The 21,264-nt window shown below is 46.1% G+C and overlaps 1 protein-coding gene across 10 annotated transcripts in view; it reads left to right on the top strand.

The window, feature by feature from the left end:
• Positions 1–21,264, top strand: part of Ica1 (islet cell autoantigen 1) — a 138,081-nt gene that overhangs the window by 111,297 nt on the left and 5,520 nt on the right. For all 10 annotated transcript variants that reach the window (XM_075953402.1, XM_075953405.1, XM_075953400.1 and 7 more), the window contains exons 9-13: positions 29–126; positions 2,251–2,303; positions 4,939–5,001; positions 5,098–5,136; positions 13,136–13,405. In XM_075953402.1, coding sequence (XP_075809517.1) covers positions 29–126; positions 2,251–2,303; positions 4,939–5,001; positions 5,098–5,136; positions 13,136–13,405 — 523 coding nt within the window. The remainder of the gene's footprint in view (positions 1–28; positions 127–2,250; positions 2,304–4,938; positions 5,002–5,097; positions 5,137–13,135; positions 13,406–21,264) is intronic.

The following is a 21,264-nucleotide window of genomic DNA, read 5'->3' as shown; positions in this document are numbered from 1 at the left end:
TTCTTTCTACCTGTGTCTTACAATCAAGAGCTTACAAGATCCTATGAAAAAGCTAGTTGAGAAAGAAGGGAAGAAGAGCACCCCGCGGAGGGAAAGCCTGGAGGCTGCGACACAGGAGCCTAAGCAGTAAGTCCCTAGCCCCTTCCTCTGGATGTGTGCGTCCTTCTCACAGGTGAGGCTAGTGCGTCCTCGTAGCCAAGCCCAGTGAGCCCACAGACACCCAGGGGTCACCCTGTCCTTGGGATAGAAAGTCAGGTGTCCCCATGACGGCTCCACGGGCTCTCTGCTGTCTGGTTCTGGCCCTCACTGTTGTCAACAGCACTCACAAGAGATCATACACGGGAATCCCCCCACCTTTCCTCTTCTTGAAGTCTATGGCTTTTGAAATTGCTTAGCCATGCGTGGAGTCTAGAACCATGTGGGACTGTGGCCTTTTCCCACTCACCCCTCTGGCTTTCTGCTCTCCTCTCTGAAGCAGAGGATAGCCCAGAGTGCAGGAGGAAGTGGCTCCCCGGCCTCCACTTCTCACCTGCTGTCATTTCGAAACACGAAAGTGACTATGCAGCAAATGGCACCTGATTCCTAATCTACCCAGGGAGAGGAACTTTGAATGTGCAGCCTGGTCTACGGAGATGGGTAGCCTGGTCTACGGAGATGGGTAGCCTGGTCTACGGAGATGGGTAGCCTGGTCTACAGAGATGGGTAGCCTGGTCTACGGAGATGGGTAGCCTGGTCTACGGAGATGGGTAGCCTGGTCTACGGAGATGGGTAGCCTGGTCTACGGAGATGGGTAGCCTGGTCTACAGAGATGGGTAGCCTGGTCTACGGAGATGGGTAGCCTGGTCTACAGAGATGGGTAGGCTGGACTATGGAGATGGGTAGCCTGGTCTACGGAGATGGGTAGCCTGGTCTACGGAGATGGGTAGCCTGGTCTACAGAGATGGGTAGCCTGGTCTACGGAGATGGGTAGCCTGGTCTACGGAGATGGGTAGCCTGGTCTACGGAGATGGGTAGCCTGGTCTACGGAGATGGGTAGCCTGGTCTACGGAGATGGGTAGCCTGTTGCTCTGGACCGGCTGGCCTAGGAAAGCACAGGAGCCATCATTCCCCACTCTACGCCTTGTCTACACACCTCCCATTTAGATGACAGCTTTCTGGTTAGACAGGCTGACATTTTCACCCTAGTTCTCAGAAAGTTTGGGATATCCTTTTAGTTCTGTAGACATATCTGTTCCCAACATCAGCCCGTTTTTAATTTTAAAGAAAAGCCTGGAAAGTTTCTCTGGTGCAGAATGCAGACCAGTTTTCACAGGCTGTGATGTGGACCTGCACAATTGCCTCCTGGCAAGGAGCAACCAGTGACTGCCTGCTGCATGCTGGCACAGTGTAGGGGCTGATGCATGCTGGAATGTTGTAGGCGCTGCCGCATGCTGGCATGGTGTAGGCGCTGCCGCATGCTGGCATGGGGTAGGCGCTGCCGCATGTTGGCACGGTGTAGACGCTGCCGCATGCTGGCATGGTGTAGGCGCTCTCTGTGGAAGCCCTTCTCCCGTGGATCCACCATGTATTCAACCTACCGTGTCCACACTGTAGAGAATGAGCTGTAGCTTGGGGATGGTAAGGTACTGTGGTGAGCCCCATTAGAGGCCGCGCCAGAGTAAGTCCCACACAGCACCCTTTTATCATGTAAGTGAATGCAATCCAGATACTCAGAAGAGAACTGCATAAGACTCTCGATGGGTTTCCTTTCACTAATTCGGGTTTCTCAAGTGTCTTAGCACTGTCTTCTTTGAGAGCTCCAAAAGCATACCAGTCACTGTTCTAAATGACCGTAGAAAGTTATGAGGAATTTTGTTCAGAAATAGCAGGTAAACGCCAGGAAGTACCAAGTGGGTGGGGGGTGCTGGAGGGTCTGCCTGCAAAGTCCTGGGAAGAGTTTGTTCCAACGGGCCAGCACGCCTGGGTTTTGGAGGGAAGGGATGCTCATGTATGAAGATGCTGTGTTACAAAAAGCAAGCAGTGCTATTTCTTCCGCAGAAAATAGATGCCTCTTTCTGTGTCTACATCTCTCTTCCTCTACCCCTGCCGTGTGTGTGTGTGTGTGTGCGCGCGCGTGCGTGTGTGTGTGCGTGCGTGTGCAAGGGCAGGCGTTGCGGTAAATGAAGAAATAGATACTGCACTGACGAATATAGCTATACCATAAACATAAATTGGCAGAACTGTGTAACTCGGCCTTCTTTTTATTTTAAGATTAATTTCTTTGGAGGATGAGAACCAGCAAAAAGAATCCTCTCCTTGTAAGGGTAAGTTTTAATTTCCATTTCCATTGCTTCAGAGACCCTGCTGGAATGTACAACAGCCAACTTGTTTCTCTTTCTGGTAAATTACCTCTTGGTTGTTTTTTTTTCCATCTTAAGAAAAGGCTATATTAATCTGCTTCCTGTAGTCTCCGATATTAGTGCTGCCAACCCTTTAGTAGTACCAAGAGACATTGTGTGGTTTGAACCAGAAACTTCGGCATCCTCCTTGTGGTGGGACATGGCAAATAGCCACCCCTTTCCAAGAGATAGGATTTCTGGACTGCTCTGAGGAGTAATTTCTGTATCATGATAATAGGTTTCCTTATGACAAGCCAGCTTAAGCTGAATTTAAAAAAAAATAAAAGAACAGGTTTCTTTAAGCAAAGCAACTCCCCAGTGAGTTCTCCGGTCCCAGAGACACAGGCAGAAAAAGTCACACATGCAAACCAAAGCAGGGAGATTATATAGCCTGCAGCTGAGGGGTGATGGCCTATTTGCCATAAGGTGGGTTTACACCCAAGTGTGGTCAAAAACTTAGCACTTTTGGCGGAGATTGGGCTGCTGGCAACTTCAGGGGAAAAACTGCTGTGGTCGCCAAGAATGGGGAACTGGGCTTGTTGGCACCTTTTCTTTCCTGGAGTTTCTCTGAGAGGGTGGGGTTTGGAGAGAGAGGAGTGGGATTTTCTGGATCAAGCAGGAGTGAGCTTGAGGTTCCAGCCCAACAGGTAGCTCTAGCTCCAGGTCTTAGTGCAATCTTGATATCACATCCAGGTGTGTTCAGTGGTGATTTCTAGGTGGGCATTCCTCGTGTTCCTCATTGTTGGAGACAAAATTGCCCTGACTTTGCCCTCCCAAGTGAATCCTCAGGCTACATTAAGGAGTGGCACCAGCTACCTCAAGGTGAACTGAAGCCTACCTTAGGAGGAGGCTCTGCGCACTGGGAGGTGCCACTCTGATGTGGCTCCTGAACTGCTGCCTGATTTTCTGTTGACTCCTTATCATAAAGGTACAGACGATGGAAAATGATAGTAAAACCAATATGTATGGGTGTTGAACCCTTCACCAGGAGTTAAAATCTCCATAGATGGAAAGGTGGTTGACATTATATAGGTAACTAAAGATGTTGTATCGGTCACAGAAATCGTCCAGCCTTCTGTTCAGACAGGCCCTCCTGGGGACACAGTCTCCTCTTCCCTGCCTTGAGCCAGGAGAGGACATGTGTGAAGCAAGTCCCAGAACTGTTCTTCTGCTCCATTCCTCTTCACCCTGGCTCTTTCCACTTTTCCAAGCCATTTGCTATTGTAAGACTTGTCAAAGGAAAAGATATGTTTGAGCAAAGGAATGAGCCAGAAGAACTAGGAAATGTAAGAAAAGCAAAATTCTAGAGTCTGAGAAAAGTAAGGCCTAGGCCTGATTTCGTGGCCCTGGACAAACCGTCTGTGTTGATCCAGGCCTCCAACCTCAGTGCCCTTCTGTGAACCTATGGCATGAATATTGTTTGGGACTCAAGATCATAGAGTAGAACATACTTAGTTCTTTGGGAAAATGTCAACTCCAGTTTCTTATATTCATAGAAAAGTTTCAAATCTATATAACTATATAGATTTGTACAGTATATGAAAACGCAAAGTTTCTCTTTTCTTATATAATTTAATTGGTGTGATATTTGCATACTCTTTTGAGATTCGACTCCATTATCATTAAAGTGGCATCTGTCTTATTCTGGGACCTGTTGAAGGTCTGGTGAACACGAGCAAACTGAGTTGAGACTGTCCTATCATGTGCCTACTCACGCTTGTACAGCCACACTTGATTGCTTATTATGAGCCAAGTTAGTTCAAGGGACAGAGTTTCCCCATGTCCCTTAGTCCCTGCAGATGCTACTTTCAACTAGCGTCACTCGATCCCAGCATGGTGTTTATAAGAATCAATGAGCCTAAATAGAAGCCCCCTTATCACTCAAAGTCCACTTGATATAATGTTTCCTTCTAGTGCTCCATATTTGATGGGTATTTTAAATATGAAATGACCTGTTTCTTCCATTAGAGTGTCATACAAAGTATTACCTGCCCCCAGCCTTCTGTCACCATCGGCTCGTCGCCTTACCCACCAGGCGTACCCTTGGCGTCTACTGGTCTTTCTAGCGTATCTGCAGCTTTCCTCAGAATTAGAGAATACAGGGTTTTCAGTCTTTAAAAACTAAAGATTCTTTATTGAGAATTCAGTATTCCCTTTTTCATTTTAGGCCTATGTGGTTAATATTTGTTAGTGACACCAAGTAATATCCAATGACTTGTCATTCATTTTCCATGGGTGAAAATAGAATGATAAATAGAGTATCGTGTGGGTTATCTATTAAACAAAACAGAGATTCTTTGAAAATGTCGAATTTAAATTTAGTTAAATGAATTAAATAAAATTGAAATTCCAGATTTAAATTTGGAAATCAACAGAGACCCCAGATTTAAATTCATTGAGAGCCAATAGCTGATGTAAAGGGGAAACTGAGGACCACTGCCTTACATGAGCTAGCATAGACTTTGCATGCTTTCTAACAATGTGTATTTACCTCACACATAACTTATAAAAATGTACCACTGTGGGCTGCTCATAACCAACTGCATACATTGTGTTTCAGCTGAAGAAGAGAAAAGTACTCTGTCTTCTATAGACAAAAGCCCTGCGCACGACGCATGCTCAGGTAATCTAAAGACAGACTTCCCAGTTTTAATGATTTATTCAAACTCCGAGTGAAATGGAGTTAACTAATAATTTGTTTTCTTTCTCTTCTCTTAAGGACCGATAGATGAACTATTAGACATGAAACCCGAAGAAGGTAAGATTTACACATTCTTTGAAGTTTATAATTTGATTAAATTAAATTCTCTTTTATTGGTGCCAGAAAACTCAATAGTTATCTTTTTAATAGCTTTACAGTTGTAAACAAAAAATTTAGGTGACAGTCATTATAAGTTATCTTACCTATGCTCAAGCAAAATGTAAAATGTATGTTATTATTATTTAGACGACGTCTTAAAAGCTGAAAATTATGACAAAGGGACTGTGCTGTAATAGAAAAACTAACTTTTCAAATAAGATATGTGAAAATTCTGAATTTTGTTCCTCCATCAATGACCTTAACTAATTTGCTTCATATACAAACTCTGTAAGCCTCAGTTGTTCTTGCTTGTAAAATGGGACCAAGCATAGTAGCCTTGCCAGGTAACTGTCAGGAATGGAACTCAGGTATGGAAAGGTTATTTTGTGGTTTCTGATGCAGGAATACTCTTGGAATGATGGCTTATTGAGAAAGGAGGATTGGGAATGTCCTCTAGATGGTATACAGTGCTGTATGTTTATTGAACCTTAGTAAACCAGGTCCATCAGACTTAGAAATCTTATTCAGGCTACTAAATAACCACCTAAAATAGAGTTCAGGACCCTGAATTTAGATGACACTCATGGTACTGGGCGATCTAAGGAAACTGAGTAGTTTCTGTGTAATCAGTCCTAGTCTTTGCTTTTCATTCAAACAAAGGTTTCCTTTAAATGATTTATTAAGAGTCCAAAATGCCCCTGAGACTCTGAGCCAAACATCAGAAAATCCCTTGGCCTGGAGATTGGCATTCTGTCCTGATCATACAGGTTCTTTAGAGCATAGATACTGACCCAAGCCACCCTGTGGACCTGAGTTAACCAGGGTATGATTCAGCTCGGTCTGAACTTGGCCTGTTAGACGGTCTGCTCTTGTGAAAGATGCTTGGGAGAAACATTTAAAGGAAGGAAGGGTGGTTTATCTTGGCTCATGGTTCCAGTCCATGGTCTGCTGGCTTTTTAACTCTGTGGCAAGGCGGAAACATTGTGGAGGAAGAGCATGGTGGAAAAGCCACTCACCCGAAAGGCCCGAAAGTGGAGCAACAGGAAGGAACGAGCACGAAGACACGCCCCCAGCTAGCCACTTCCTTCATCTCAGCACTTCCACGGTTCCACCACCTCCCAATTGTTTACTTAAAATTTGAGTCAGTCAGTGGGCCAGCTTGATTAGGGCAAAGCCCACATGGTCTAGTTTTCTCTGAAACACAGACACTCCTAGAGGTGTCCTTAATCGTCTCCTACGTGGCCGTCAATCCAGTCCAGTTAAAACTCAAGATTATCCGTCAAGGTATGGACAGAATCCACAGAGTGTTAGAGAAAAAAGAATCTCTCAAAGGTACAAAGTCACTCTAAGTTTGCCAAGAACTTCCCAGGACTTGGAATATAGACTCACAGGTAGAAGGCTCCTTGCCTTGTGAATGCCTTACTGAAGGCATCATGCTCTGCAATATTCCATCAAAATGGTGCAGATTGGTAAACCAGAAACCACACCAGTAATGAAATGAATGAACAAACAGTGTGAGTGGCCATTTGTAGCCCCCATTTTTGTAAGGACCTTTCCCCTCTGATTTAAGAATAAAACATTTTAATGGAATAAAAATATCCTTTATAAATTAGAGTACTGAAATATTTTAATCTTACTAAAATGAGATAGTACAGCAAGCCCTAAGTATCTGCCACCCAGTTTCAACAACTCTTAACATTTAATAAATGTATTCATAATCATATGCGTGACCCAACTTATTTTGATGGATTGATACTCCTCCCAACCCCAGAGTCTTGTCTATATGGTTTTTCCTTTGTTCCTAACTCTATTTAATTTTATTATTCTAGTAGACTTGATTTTTGAATAGGTAGTATATTTATACTAGTATAGACGATAATAGAATATTATATTTTAAAAACTCACCCCATTTCTGTAAACTGGCTCATACTCCATCTTGACAACGAAGTGCTTCTTCTATGCCCCCAGCCTTCTAGAGCTTTCGTTCTCAGACACAGAAAATAGGAGTCCGTGTTCTTGCTTCCTCTCCCTTTGTAAGGGGTAAAAAAAAAAGATGTGGATTTTTTTTAAAGTAATGATAGATTGTGACAACCTTAGCCCCAGAGCCAGCACCTCCTCAGGGAATTAACTCAGAAGGGCTCTGCTGGCTTTCACAGCTTCCTCATGTGCCAGGGCCCATCAGATGAAGATTGACGTCTGCTTATTGAAAGCAAGTTTCATGCCCCGTTGCTTTTAGCTCTAAAGATGAAGCTAGATGTGCTCTTCCCTCGTACAAGTACTGGTTCTCAGGCAAAAAGATGGAGTCACGGGACTCCCCAATCAAATGCAATGTCACATAAGCCACCCTGGTCCTTTATCGCTGCTGCCCCACAGAGCTCTCCCCTGGCTCCCACTGGGGGGGTATCAGCGCTAAACCACAAGTCTAAAGATGCTCTTGACACACGGGGAACTTGTGGTGACTAAAGAAAAAAGAATGCTACTTCAGCATGCATGTCTTTTCAGAGCCGCCGCCAGCCTAAACTCTGAATTAAAATGCGGATCGTAGTACGCTAAACTTTCGATGTGAAGAAATCAAAAGCACTTAATCCAAGGATGGCTGATTTTATAAGACTTGGGACCTCTAGCCCCAGCTCCACTTTCTTCTACTAAATCATAAAGTAATAGAAAACCAATGCTTGACCACACAGTATAAAAACATTTAATAAAATATTGGTGGCATTGTAAGATCTTGAAAATGGATCTGAAGTCACCATATACCACACATGACATGTGGCCTGGATTCGTGAATTAGAGCACGCAGAAATCTTTGTGTTTCCTCAAGTTGGGCCCTCCCCGCAAATAACATCCTACTGAACAAAAAGATGTAGTGCAAAGGAGATGAAAATTTAATGAGTTCAACTTCCCAAATCTTGTCACTAAGCCTTTATCAAAAACAGAAGGTCTAGGCCAATTAAAAAGCAGAACAAAACTGTTGTCTTTATTACAAAAACATGTTTGTTTTCTTTCTATACTCTGTTACTGCTTGTGTCTCTAAATCCGGCCAGGTGTAATGATGATAGCTCATTCAGCAGCTAGCCGAGGTCTAGGTGATAACCTTTAGCCCACAGCGACCATGTGCTATCCCACGTTGCCTGGCTTCTCTGAAGTCGCTGATCTGTCACCTGTAGTCATCCTTACTGTCACGTGAGAGATCTGATTGCTTTGCCTCAGGACAAACAATGACCAAGTGCTAAATTCCATCTGCTCTCATAAACCCCTCCTCCCTTCCGCTCAGCATTCTGGGAAATGCTGGTAACCTGGGTCACCTCATGAAATAATTATGCGCTTTTTCTTCAGAGTGCTGGGAAGAGCTCGTCCTTAACGCCTTAGACAAGCCCTCTACCACTGAGCCACACCCCCAGCCCAAGGACATAAGCTTCTAAAAGAACTACTGAAGGCAGGAGTGTGTCAGCAAACACCTGGAATCCCAGCACCTGGGAGGGAGAGGGTTAAAGTTCAGGAGATTAAAGCCACCCTCGACTGCAGGACGTGTTTGAGGCCCAGCTCAGGCCACATGAAACTCTGCTTGATGAAACCAAATAAATAATAAAATAAATGTTCATAGCCGTGTAGTAGTGTGCTGTACATGGAATTATTCCTATAGAGATTCTTAACAACTTGCTCCTGCCCTGTCGGGAGCGAGGTGACTTGCTAAGCTAATACTGAAACGGAGGGGCTGGGTTGTAACAGTCAGGTGTTTTTGTGTGTGCTACTCTTGTTTCTTCAGAAAGCACATATGAGTACTTACCCCACCCGGGCCCCTGTCAGTTGAGGTTTTTATTTATTATGATTTTTAAACCCGAAGGAAGTTTTTGAAAGCGGCATTCTTCAGTTCCAAACAAGAACAATCTGCTCGCAGAGGCAGAGAACCGTTCTTCTGTGTGGACAGTGTCAGGTGGTTTTCTGCTGTCTTCCCCCCGCCATCCTCTGGGTGACAGGAGGGTAGTGTTGGTGTTTGGGGTTTCAGCGGCTCTGCAGCCCTGTGGCCTTTAACATTAGTCATTCTGTGGGGTGTGGGGAACAGGGAGAAACCCAGAGAAGTCAGCCTTCCTGTTTCACACAGATGAAGGTAAATCAAGTGACATTTATCTTTTTGTTGTCCTGTGTTCTCGTTTTCTGACTGTGTAGCTGTTTCCGTGTTCTGTGCCCCTAGTTTATGCTGAGGTCATGAAACTCGGTATGATTTCAAAAGCATTATCTGGACCAGTTTTCCACACTCTGCCTAAACTTGAGTTTCCTCTACTTTGGGGCTTTTTTTTTTTCCAGTCTAGAACTCACTGGTTCAGGACCAGTTCTTCTAGGGAATGTTTCCCAGGCCCCAGGCTTCATATTTCTCAGGGTTGAACAAGAGAGCCATATGGTGGTTTTGGCTTCTTGGCCATTCTGCCTCTGTGTCTGCATGGTACCTCGAAGAGCACTCTGGTCATAAAAACCGTCACATGTTCACAAAACGTTCCTAGTTTGTGTGTGAGAACCCAGTCAGTTCTCTGTCAGCATACAGAAAAAACAAAAACTAAAACAAAACCCTACCTATGTTCTGAAGGAAAAGCAGTTCTCCTCCCTGGGGAGACAACATTGTCAGGTGGCCCTAATACACTCCATCACTGGCAGAGCATACGGGCATCCTGCATGCCACCGTTGGGAGAGCTACCTTACACCTTAGCCCGGAAGTGCATGGGCAAGTGTTTGGACAAGGAATGATATCACAGTTGGTGTAGGCAAAGGAACAGGGTGGGAGGCCGTCTCCTGGAGCTGCAGCTGACTTACCAGTAGGCACACCACAAAGGATAAGATAAGACTTTGTGGTCAGGAGTTGGAGAACTTGGATTGGAGGCAGACATTGGGAGACGCCGAGCCAAAGGAAGTTGTGGCCCACAACTCGGTAGCCGTCTTTGTTGGTCTGTGTGGGTGGACGCGCTGACCAGCCTTCTCCCGAGGACACGATGGCATCTCTCCGTGCTTTCTTTGTCTCTGGTTGAGTGGTAGTTTCCAGCAAAGATAAGAGCAGCTCAGTTCTCCGGGGCCTGCTGACAAGCTTCAGTCCTCAAGTCCCGACTTGCCTGGTTGCAGACCTAAACCTGTCCATTTGGACTTGTAATTAAGGTTCTCTTACAAGTTATGCATAGTAATTTCAGGCATCTTAATTATCAGTGTAATAATCAGGAGGTTTCTGGGTTTTATGGTTCAAGTCGGTGCCAGTTTCCTTGCTTTTAGCTACATAATAAGTTCTCTTAGAGGAACGCAGTTCAGTGTGCGGCCTGCTTTAACTGTTAAATAGCCAGGATGTGATGACGTTTTTATTTGCAACTTTCTATTAATAAATTTTAAAATAAACAAGCAGAATGATAATAACAGACCATACTCAATGGTGAACTTCAGTAGGGGCGAAACCTGAATCTATGACTGACTCCTGAGAAAGTTTCCTCAGCTCCGTGACTGAAGTGTTTGTGTTTGATAGGCACGGGATTCATTTAGTTATAAGGTTGGAAGCCTGTGTTGAAAGGGGTTAGGTTGGACTTTTGCTTAAAGCGCTCTCAGCCATGTAACTGAGGGTGTTCCGCACTATACTGACTCAAGCGAGATTCAGGGACTGGCTGAGTGCTGTCTAAATTCCCTTTCTGCCTCTTGACATTGTTTTCTTCTGCATGTTGACTTAATTTTCACTAGCAGCCTCTGATTTATTTCTCTGGATCTGAGACACCCAAAGAAGGATGGGTCTTTTTCCATCCACTTTTCATATAGCAAATACAAAGACACCTGTCGCGCATGTCATCCCGAGTCAGTCACTGTGGCCTGAGAAGATGGCGAACTCCGACCTGCCCAGCCACACACACACACCTGTAGTGGGTGACCAAGATCACAGAGAGACAGTGTGCTTCTCAGGGAAAAACACCTGAAGGAAAGGGAAGAGAAGCTACTTAGCAGAAGCCACTCATGTCTGTGCTAAATACCAAGACATGAAGCCTAAACACTAAACATGAAATAGAAGTTTTATAACCGGCTTATGTGTAGAGGACACCATGCTTATGATCCGTTGTTCTGTGTTCACTGGGATCTTAGCCATCCCAGCCACCACAGTGACGCCTCCCCAGTTCATACTGAAATGACTGTCCAAGGAAAGCGCATTGCTAACTCACTCAAGGTCCAACCGAACAGGTCTCATTTATGTGGGCTTGACTCAGTAATCATATGACTTCAACCAGGCCAGAAGGAAACCAGGAGAAATGGTTTGGGTACTCCAATGTCAGCAGAAAATAGGAGGTACAGAGATTTGAAAAGTAACCACAGGTTAAGACGGCGAGTCTGGGAGAAACTGAAAGAGAATTCATAAGTAAAGGCTTATATTAGGGACATACCTGATACATTGTGGGTGCTGTTCCCCAGCGTCTTCCTGTATGGCAGCGTGCAGGTGAGCAGCCTGCCTTACCTCCCTGCCCAGCCTGCTGGCTCCTGCTGTGCAGGGAAGCCTCTTCACAGAACCAAATTGCCGCTTTTCTCATAGTACGCCTACAGGCTATGTCTGGCTGCAAATGTCTTTGATAACATAAACAATAAAAATGCTTAAATTAGGCACTTGTCTGATTAAAGTGATGTTTTGCCACTATTTTAAACCACGGTGATAGGAGTTACTAGATTTTTTTCCCCCTTTCTTGATTTATAGCCAGTTAGCTGAGTTCATAAAAAAAAAAAAATCCCCTAAATCTCTAGATCTTTATGTTACATGTGGGTGAAAACAGATCCAGCAGAAGAACAGAGAGAAGCTTTATTTAAAACAATAACCTTAGAATCATCATAGCTGTGAATATATTTGAGGAAAACCTGATAATTTTATTTATCCTGATCATCAGAATTTCAATGTTGCTCAGAAAAACATAGGAACCATGATATAATAAAAAATGGTTTCAGTTTGCAAGTGGCAATTAGATTCCACAAACAAAGCAGCACTTGATATACCCCTCAGCCCCCAGTCTTAAAACAGGTAGAAAACCTCAATGACAGAGCTTGCCATGGGATTTCTGAGAGTCGTGTCCACTCTCCTTGTAAGTAAGTACTGGACGGTGTCTGGTCAGTGCTCAGATGTGAGAATGGGTGTCTCTACAGTCATCCGGGCTGATGACTCCAGTGTAGTATTCCAGTTTCCTGACATTGCACGCTGGCTCTCGGGCCTGGCGAAGGTCTGCTGCCGGTGGCTACGTCCCCTCAGGACGAGGGCTCCCTGCCAGCTGTCAGCGCTTCTGTCTGCGGCCCACGAAGTGAGCCTGTCGCTCTCTGCTTGCTACTCTCAGGCACACCAGATCCACCTTTCCTCTGCTTCTTGCAGCTGTTGTTGCAGAGACATCTGTCTTGGTTGTTGATGCATCCCCTGACATGCTCCCCTGGGCCAGGGCGTGGTGAGGTTTCTCCCCAGCTTGGGTGGCAAGACAGGCTGCCGCACGGTTTGTTGGCTGTTCCAGCGGCAGGCAGCGTGGATTGAGGGCTTGTGTGGGAAGAGTTGGGAAACCTTACAAACAAGGAACTAAGATCACCAACAGCTTTCAGCCCTGGATTCGTTTCAGACCTGGGGAATGTTTTGTCAAATCTGCTTTTATGTTAAGGGAAAACCCAAACCCTAGATGGGTGCGTGTGCGTGTGTGTGTGTGTGTGTGTGTGTGTGTGTGTGTGTGTGTTAGAACATGTTTCAGTGTAATGCTCAAAAACAGGATTTGCTTTGGATGAAGGGGGACAAGGAAATATAGAATTCAAAATTTATTTTGACCTCCGTTTAACCAAGCGTGTCATGGGATACATACATCTCTGTTGTGATTACTTTCCCTTAGGTCCAGCCATCATTCAGTTTGTCCCAGTTGGGCCCCATGACAGCTCTTCCTGATGCTCGAGCTCAGAGGTCATGTGTTTTGTGCTTTTTTGCCTCCACCAGCTTGCCTGGGTCCCATGGCAGGGACCCCAGAACCCGAAGGTGGGGATAAGGATGACCTCCTGCTGTTGAATGAGATCTTCAGCGCTTCCAGCCTGGATGAAGGAGAGTTCAGCAGAGAGTGGGCTGCCGTGTTTGGAGATGACCGGCTGAAGGAGCCAGCCCCCGTGGGGGCCCAGGGAGAGCCAGACCCCAAGCCCCAGATCAGTTCTGGATTCCTTCCTTCGCAGCTTTTAGACCAAAACATGAAAGATCTACAAGCCTCTCTCCAAGGTAGGTTCCACAGTGACTAGAAACTTGATTTTGCTTCTTCATCCTTTCCCACCTTTAATACAGAAGTTTATTTGTTCTTTGAGTATGCTTTTTGTATTTTTACTTTATAACCAGTATCTTTTAATTTTATTATTAGTGGTAGTATTTTATATCAAGTGACATTTTAGCTGAAATCCCCAAATCATACCTCAACTTTAAGGTGTAGTGTCAGGCTCAAGATCAATTGTTTCTCTTAATTTTTCCCTCTGTCAGTACTTCCTTAGGAAAGTTACCGGAGGTCCTCATCCTTATTTTCTCTCTTAGATTTAAAAAAGTTTGTGACATGCACAAGAGGATCTTGCCTTTGCAGTTAAAACCCTATGGCCTAGTCATCCCTGACTGCCCACTCCTGCATCTCCCATATACCCATGAGATGTGATACCTAAATTCCTGTAAACATGCCCTCTCTTTAGGTACATTTCACTGGGCCTTTTAACTGTCTCCTCTTCTATATCATGTTCCCCTCTTGTTCTCTCTACACCTTGACCTATCCCTACCTCGTGTATGCGCCGACTCAGCAGTTCCTGTTCTGACTCTAGCACACCAAGTAAACCCCATGGCCACCTCAGAGCAGAGTTTCCACCCTGAGCAAACATGCTCTCTCCTCAGAAGGGTTCAGGGCGCACTGGGGCTCAGCGTCAGGCCACACATGCTGGTTGAGCATCGCTGGTGTGCCCCCCACAGCGATTCAGAGTGCGATAACAAAGCTCATTGGTGAAGTCTGAATTTCAAAAACTTGTCTCGAGAAGGAAACCATTTTCTTCTCTCGCGAATTTTTTCTTCCTCTCACGTTACCTCCGTCACGAAAATAGAAACTACTCCTATAAAGAAATGTTCAAATTCTTTTGGCTTTTCTATGAACTTAAGCTATCTCCCTAATAAACATGTTTATCTGGCACTTACAGTGGGGAACAAATGGCGGAGTGGGGATGATTAAGTAATTATGGGCTATTACAAGCGCTGGTCTTGGGAAATGAGATCATTCATACAGGAGCTGGTGGGCAAGACAGAGAAAGTCTTCCTTTTCTCTGAGCTACCTCTCCTCTTCTATCTTCCCCGGGAATCCTGCTCCGCAGCTGTCTCAGATGGTAGTGCCATGGAGTTGGAGGCGGCGGGGAGAGCAGATGCAGGAAGTGTAGTCTGCTCTCTGGTTTCACCTCTCCTTCACTGGGTGAAGCCAGCAAGTCTGCCAGCTCTCTTGATGTTTACCCTAACCCTCCTGACAGGCCCGGGAGACTCCAGAGGCCAGATTCTCAGCCCACCTCTGTGAGGTTCTGTCCTCCCTCTGGCCCTGTTGCCCAGTGATCCTTAGAAGGCCCCCAGTGCGGAGACTCCGAAGCCCTGCTGCCACAGGAGCAGGTGGCTAACAGTCACTGCAAGAGTGAGAAAGCAGAGCTCCAAAGCCTCTTCCTGGACAATGTGTGAAAAGCTCTGGTCAGACACAACCCAAGAGCTATAACAGGGGGGTGACTGTGGGCTTTGCACTTACTTCAGCCCGAGAGAAGGCACCAAACCACTTTTGGGTCAAAGGAGGGAGGTGTCCAACAGCATGCAAGGTGTGAGCTGGGAAGAGAAAGGGACTCCACTCGGGGAAGCCGGGGAAGCCGTTCATTTCCCAGGCAGTCTTGAGGTTGCATCCTAAGGCCTTAGCAAGCATCTGTGAATGGCAGGCAAAACTCTCTGCCTTCCTGGAATTCACTTTTTAATGGGGAGAAAGTAGGGAATGATAAACAATGAGAAAGCCAACACAGTAGGTAAGAGAGGACTCAGTGGTAGACAGAGGAAAATGAAGCTCAGGAGAGCCAGTACTGTGGGATGGCAGGGAAGCTACACAGAGTCTTGCTGGGAAGGTAGGAGCCAAACAAGACTGAACGGGATGAGAGTTAGCTACCTGGGCAGATAACCGTTGTTGACCCCATAAGGTAAGAATATACATAGCACGCCACGGTCTACAGGAAGAACCTTTCTTGGAGCTGACTGCATGAGAGTGAGAGGCGCTAAGGTGGGGAGAAGGGCTCCAGTGTAAAGGACAAGACAGCATTATAAGATGGGCCATATATGGCAAGAGAAGCTAGCCTTCATGGGGCGTGCACACACTGGGTAAATCTCTGGCCGCCATGTTGAAGACCAGCACGGCTTCTTTAGCCGCCGTCTTTGTTGTTTAACAGCATCATTTTGGTGGTTAGAGTCTCCTCTCCTCCTGTGGACTTCTAGCCAGCCTAATGTCAAAAGTTATCTGGTGACTATAGAGTTGCCTTTGCTTTATAAATGGGTACCAGCAGAATGCCTAGAGGATTCAGGACATCAAATGTAAATGTCTGCATGGTTTAAAAGAAGAATATAGCCCATTCATTGTCCAGCGCAGCTCCATAATCTCAATGGAAGCAGCTTTCATGCTACCCCAATGCTGCCCTGATTCAGGGAACTTTCCAGGTGCATCTGGTATAGACACAAGCAGGCTGCTTGCAGTGGCCGAGCACTTGGAAGGCTTCTGTCAGGATTCCAGAATCTCATCCCCCAAATAAGAAAGGATGAATGTTAACCTGGTATTTTCTTTTCATTGCATTCGTGGGTGAATGGAGAGTCCATCTAATGTGTATGAGTAGTTGTTTGTAAATAGGAGTTTAATGATGACTATTAAACCCTGACCACATCATGTTCAAATGGATTCCTCCAGTTAACCAGATCATGTCAAAACCTAAGTTCAGTAACAACTGAAATAATTAGGACACTAAATTAAGCATAGGGAGGTGGGGGCATGTTGTCATGTTGGCTCAGCGGCACGATGTGGGAGGGAATTGAGACCAGCTTTGTTTTGTGGTTGCCCTTTTCCTCCTCACACTGTAGGAGTGGCAACTCTCTCTACAGCTCTCTAGGTTATTACTTCAGATTTAAGTAGGTGAGGTGTCGGTCTAGGCTTCTTATCCCAGCAGCACCTCGTCTGTGGGTTAGCTCCCATCTCTGAGAGGCTAAGGTGTAAAATTGAGTAATTCTGCAAATCTACCAGCCATAGAGAGTAAGATAACATCAGCCTGTGCTCAAGACAGCATACGCTGGGTGCCAAGCACTGTGCTCTCTGGTTACCTGTGCCAACTTATCCATTTAACCTGCTGCTTCCTAGGTAACCGGTCTCACCATATACACTGCAGAGATCAGAAAACCAAGGAAAGAAGCAGTTTGTTGACTCTGTAGTGAGAAGCAGCAGTGGGCTGCTTCTCGCCACCCGGCTAGCTTTACCGGAAATAATTACACAGAAACTGCATTCTTTTGAACACTGCTTGGCCTATTAGTTCCAGCCTCTTATTGGCTAGCTCTTACATATTGATCTAACTCATTTCTAATATTCTGTGTAGCATCACGGGCTGGCTTACCAGGAAAGCTCTTAACCTGCGTCTGTCTGGAATGGGAGAATCATGGCAACTGCCTGACTCAGCTTCTTTCTCCCAGCATTCTGTTCTGTTTACTCCACCCACCTAAGGGTTGGCCTATCAAATGGGCCAAGGCAGTTTCTTTATTAACCAATGACCTTCCTCCATCAGGCCCAAGGTCACTCTTAGGGTAAAGGCAGACAGACATTGAACCTGGGCACTCTGACTAAGGAGATGAGCCCATGCCTGCCACAAGGACTTCTGGGTCCTCTCGGTGTGAGGTCTGAGAGCATAGGAAGTTTTCTCCAGACCCTTCAGGCATCTGCTTGCTGTCTCATGAGCAGGGCTTCGGAGTGTGCCTCCCTCCTGCCTTGCCCAAGTTGTCAGAGTTCACAGCAAAAGTTACATGTCTGGTCAGGTCATTCTAGAATGTTAAAGAATCGACCTTAGCTAAGATTCCTGTGTTTCTGGAAGTGTGGCCTGAGAGGGGTATCCTCGCCTGTTTTCTGTCGCTGTGATAACAGTCACAATGAAAAGCAACTTGTAGTTGAAAGGGTTTATTTCATTTTACAGTTCCGCTTCATAGTTCATTAGTGAGGAAAGTCATGGCAGAAACTCAAACAGGAACCTAGAGGCAGAAACAGGAGGGACGACTGCTTACTGGCTTGTTCTCTGTGGCTCATTCAACTTTGGTTCTTTCTTTCTTTATCTCTCTCTCTCTCTGCCTGTCTTTCTAATTTAATTTATTTTACATTCCGACCCCATTCCCCATTTTCTGCTCCCTTTTCTCCTCCCATTCTGCCTCCTCCTCCTCAATCCACTTCTCTGCTGTTTCTGTCCAGAATGGGGCAGGCCTCCCATGGGTATCAACAAAGTATGGCATATCAAGTTGCAGTAAGACTAAGCACCTCCCCCTGCTTGTACTAGGACTGGACAAGGCAACCCTGGTATGAGGAATAGGCTCCCAAGGGCCAGCCAAAGCCTTAGGGACAGCCCCTGCTCTCACTGTTAGGAGTCCCACAAGTGGACAACACAGCCTGCCTTCTTTCCTTTTGTAAAGAAAAGTTTTTTAAAAAAAACAATCTTTTTTATTTTACATATCAATCCCAGTTCCCTTTCCCTCGCCTCCTCCCAATCTCCCACCTTCCCCTCCCCCAGCCCACTCCCATCCATTCCCATGGGGAATCCACGAAGTCTGACACATCACTTGAGGCAGGGCCAAGGCCCTCCCAGCCTAGGAATGGACTCCAAAAAGCCAGTTCATACACTGGGGATAAATCCTGGCTCTACAGCCATTGGCCCCACAAACTGCCCAAGCCACGCAACTACCACACACATTCAGAGAGCCTGCCTAGTTTGGTCCTATGCAGGTTCCCCAGCTGTCAGTCCAGAGTCCCACTAGCTTGGGTCAGCTGTTTCTGTAAGTTTCCCCATCATGGTCTCGACCTTTTTGCTCATATTATTGCTCCTCCCCTTCTACCACTGGACTCCAGGAGTTTGGCCCAGGGCTTCGCTGTGGATATCTACATCTGCTTCCATCAGTTACTGGAGGAAGGGTCTATGTGACAATTAAGGTAGCCATCCATCTGCTTACATGGGAAGGGAAGTTCAGGCACACTCTCCACTCTTGCTTAGAATCTTGGCTAGAGTCATCCTTGTGGATTCCTGGGAATTTCTCTAGTGCCAGGTTTCTCCCTAACCCCATAATGGCTCCCTCTATCAATATATTTTTTTCCTTGCTCTCCCTCTCTGTCCATCCCCCAACTCGACCTTCCTGATACCTTATGTTCTCACCTCGCTCCCCTCCTCTTCCCCACTCCCCTTTAACCCTCCACCCTCTTCCCCATACTCCCTATTTAGTCAGGTGATCTCCCAGGGAGATCCATATAGGAGAGCTCTTAGGGTTCTCCGAATTTCCTGGCTTCTCTAGGGTTGTGGAATGTAGGCTGGTTATCTTTTGCTTTATGTCTAATATCCACTTATGAGTGTTTGTCTTTTGGGGTCTGGGTTACCTCACTCAGGATGTTTTTTTTCTAGTTCCATCTATTTGTCTGCAAATTTCAAGATGTCATTGTTTGGTTTTGATTTTTTTTTGTTTTTTTTTGGGGGGGGTTGTTTTGTTTTGTTTTGTTTTACCTCTGAGTAGTACTCCACTGTGTAAATATACCACATTTTCTTTATCCATTCTTCAGTTGAGGGGCATCTAGGTTGTTTCCACATTCTAGCTGGTATAAAAAATGCTGCTATGAACATAGTTGTGCAAATGTCCTTGTGGTATGAGTGTGCATCTTTTGGGTATATTCCCGAGAGTGGTATTGCTGGGTCTTGAAGTAGACTGATTCCCAGTTTTCTGAGAAACCACCATACTGATTTCCAGAATGGCTCAGCCTGTTTTCTTATAAAGCTCAGGACCATCTGCCTCAGAGCGGCACCACCCAGAGTGGGCTGGTCCCTCCCTTATCAACCATTCATTAAGAAAATATTCCCATAAGCATGCCCACTGGTCACTCACAGGGTGGCCGGTCCTCAGCTAAGCATCTTTCTTCCTAGGTGACTTGAGTTTGTATTAAGTTGAAAAAAAGATTAAACAGCACGTATGCCCAGGCCTTCCTGAACCCATGAAGTGATGAGAAAATTATGCCTACTTGGGACTTCTAAATACGAGTAGGCAATCCGGCCAGAGAGCGCATAGCAAGCAGACACTAAGGAAGCTTTGGAAGGCTTCTTATTGCAGAAGTAGACCCTGGTTCAGGAAAGAGTACTAGCTTCTCAGCATCAATGCTCCGGCAGATCTTCTAGCTCTGGCTTGTGCAAACCAGAGTTAGAGCTCTCCTTCCAGTGGCAATCACGGAGCCTTGGCTTCTGCCGGGTAGTCCTCGTGGCGCCCAGTTTTCAGATGCTGCTACCATCTGGGTACACTTTAGGCTTGGGTTATCGAAAATAAACCTCAGAATGAGCTCATCTCTTTCCCCTCCTGAGTTAATCTGGTGCCGGGTAACTAACATTTCCAGGACTCGATGGAAAAATGTCAAGGGAAAGAGAGCCAGGTGTATTTATGGCAGGAACACAGTGGGCACTGTGCTTGGGCCCATGGGGTTGTTAATTCCGTCAGGGCAGCAGAACTTTCTAGGCCTGCTGAGCACCAGCTACAAGGCAGGGCTCGGAGAGCTGCAGGATCAAAGGCCTCTGGTCCTATCTAGAAGGAACCTTCGAGACTGACTCCTCCACCCACTCTGTAGATGAGGAAATCCAGGAGCCTCAAAAGGTCATGTGCCTTGCCACGTTCTTGCGCTTTCCGCCACTGTAGGGAGGGCTAAATTCTCAGCTTGGTTTACAAGATCCTTTAGTATTTAGCCCCGGTTTCATGACTGCCCACAACTCCCACACCTTCACTTAGCATGACTCAATGACATAACTGTGCCAAAGAACCAGGTTTTTTTTTTTTTTCAGACAGTGGTGTTGAGATATAGACCAAACTGTCCTGGAACTCACTAGGTAGCCACGGCTAGCCTGGAACTTTTAGTGATCCTCCTGCCTCGGCCTCTCAAGTGCTGGGATTACAGACATGCACCCCCATACTACGAACCGTATTTTCTATCCATCCTTGGAACTCCAGTCCTACTGAGCTGTAGTGCACCCAGATCTTTCCACCAACAGGCTTGATACGCGCTCTCCTGGAGCATGCTATCCACACCTACACACGCATAGTGCTATACTTGGCTAACTTCCCCAAAGCCTGTCTGTGTCAGTTCATCCCCACCCCAGCAGTCTGCACTAGCTGTTTCTACTCCTCCCTCCCATTACACCCTGTACTTAAATCACCCTCTTACCTCACCTTCTGGGAAAACTGATTTCATGCGTCTCTTCCTCAGGTTGTCATAGAAACAGGATTCACAATTGTGCTACTTGCCACATTTTCAGGTCATAGCTCAGTGCCTAGAATTCAGTGGATGTTTAAAAGGTACTAGGAGCCGGGCATTGGTGGTGCACGCCTTTAATCCCAGCACTGGGAGGCAGAAGTAGGCGGATCTCTGTGACTTTGAGGCCAGCTTGGTCTACGAGAGCTAGTTTCAAGATCAGGCTCCAGAACAACACAGAGAAACCCTGTCTTGAAAAACAAACAAACAAAAATGATACTTGGAAGGATGGATGAGCGCATGTGTGGGTGAGTGGGATGGATGGATGGATGGACGGACGGACGGACGGACGGATGGACGGACGGATGGACAGACGGATGGACGGACGGACGGATGGACGAACGGACGGATGGACAGTCAGACGGATGGATGGATGGACGGATGGATGGACAGACGGATGGATGGACGGACGGGTGGACAGACGGATGGATGGACGGACGGACGGACATGACGCTAGGTGAAAAGGTGACAAACCTAGATGTGAACTCCTTCAGACAACACTTCAGTGATTACTCGTATGTGCTGAGCTATACAA

Source organism: Microtus pennsylvanicus, chromosome 19 (genome assembly GCF_037038515.1).
Source record: "Microtus pennsylvanicus isolate mMicPen1 chromosome 19, mMicPen1.hap1, whole genome shotgun sequence".
NCBI lineage: Eukaryota > Metazoa > Chordata > Mammalia > Rodentia > Cricetidae > Microtus > Microtus pennsylvanicus.
This window is presented reverse-complemented; position numbering and strand designations above follow the sequence as displayed.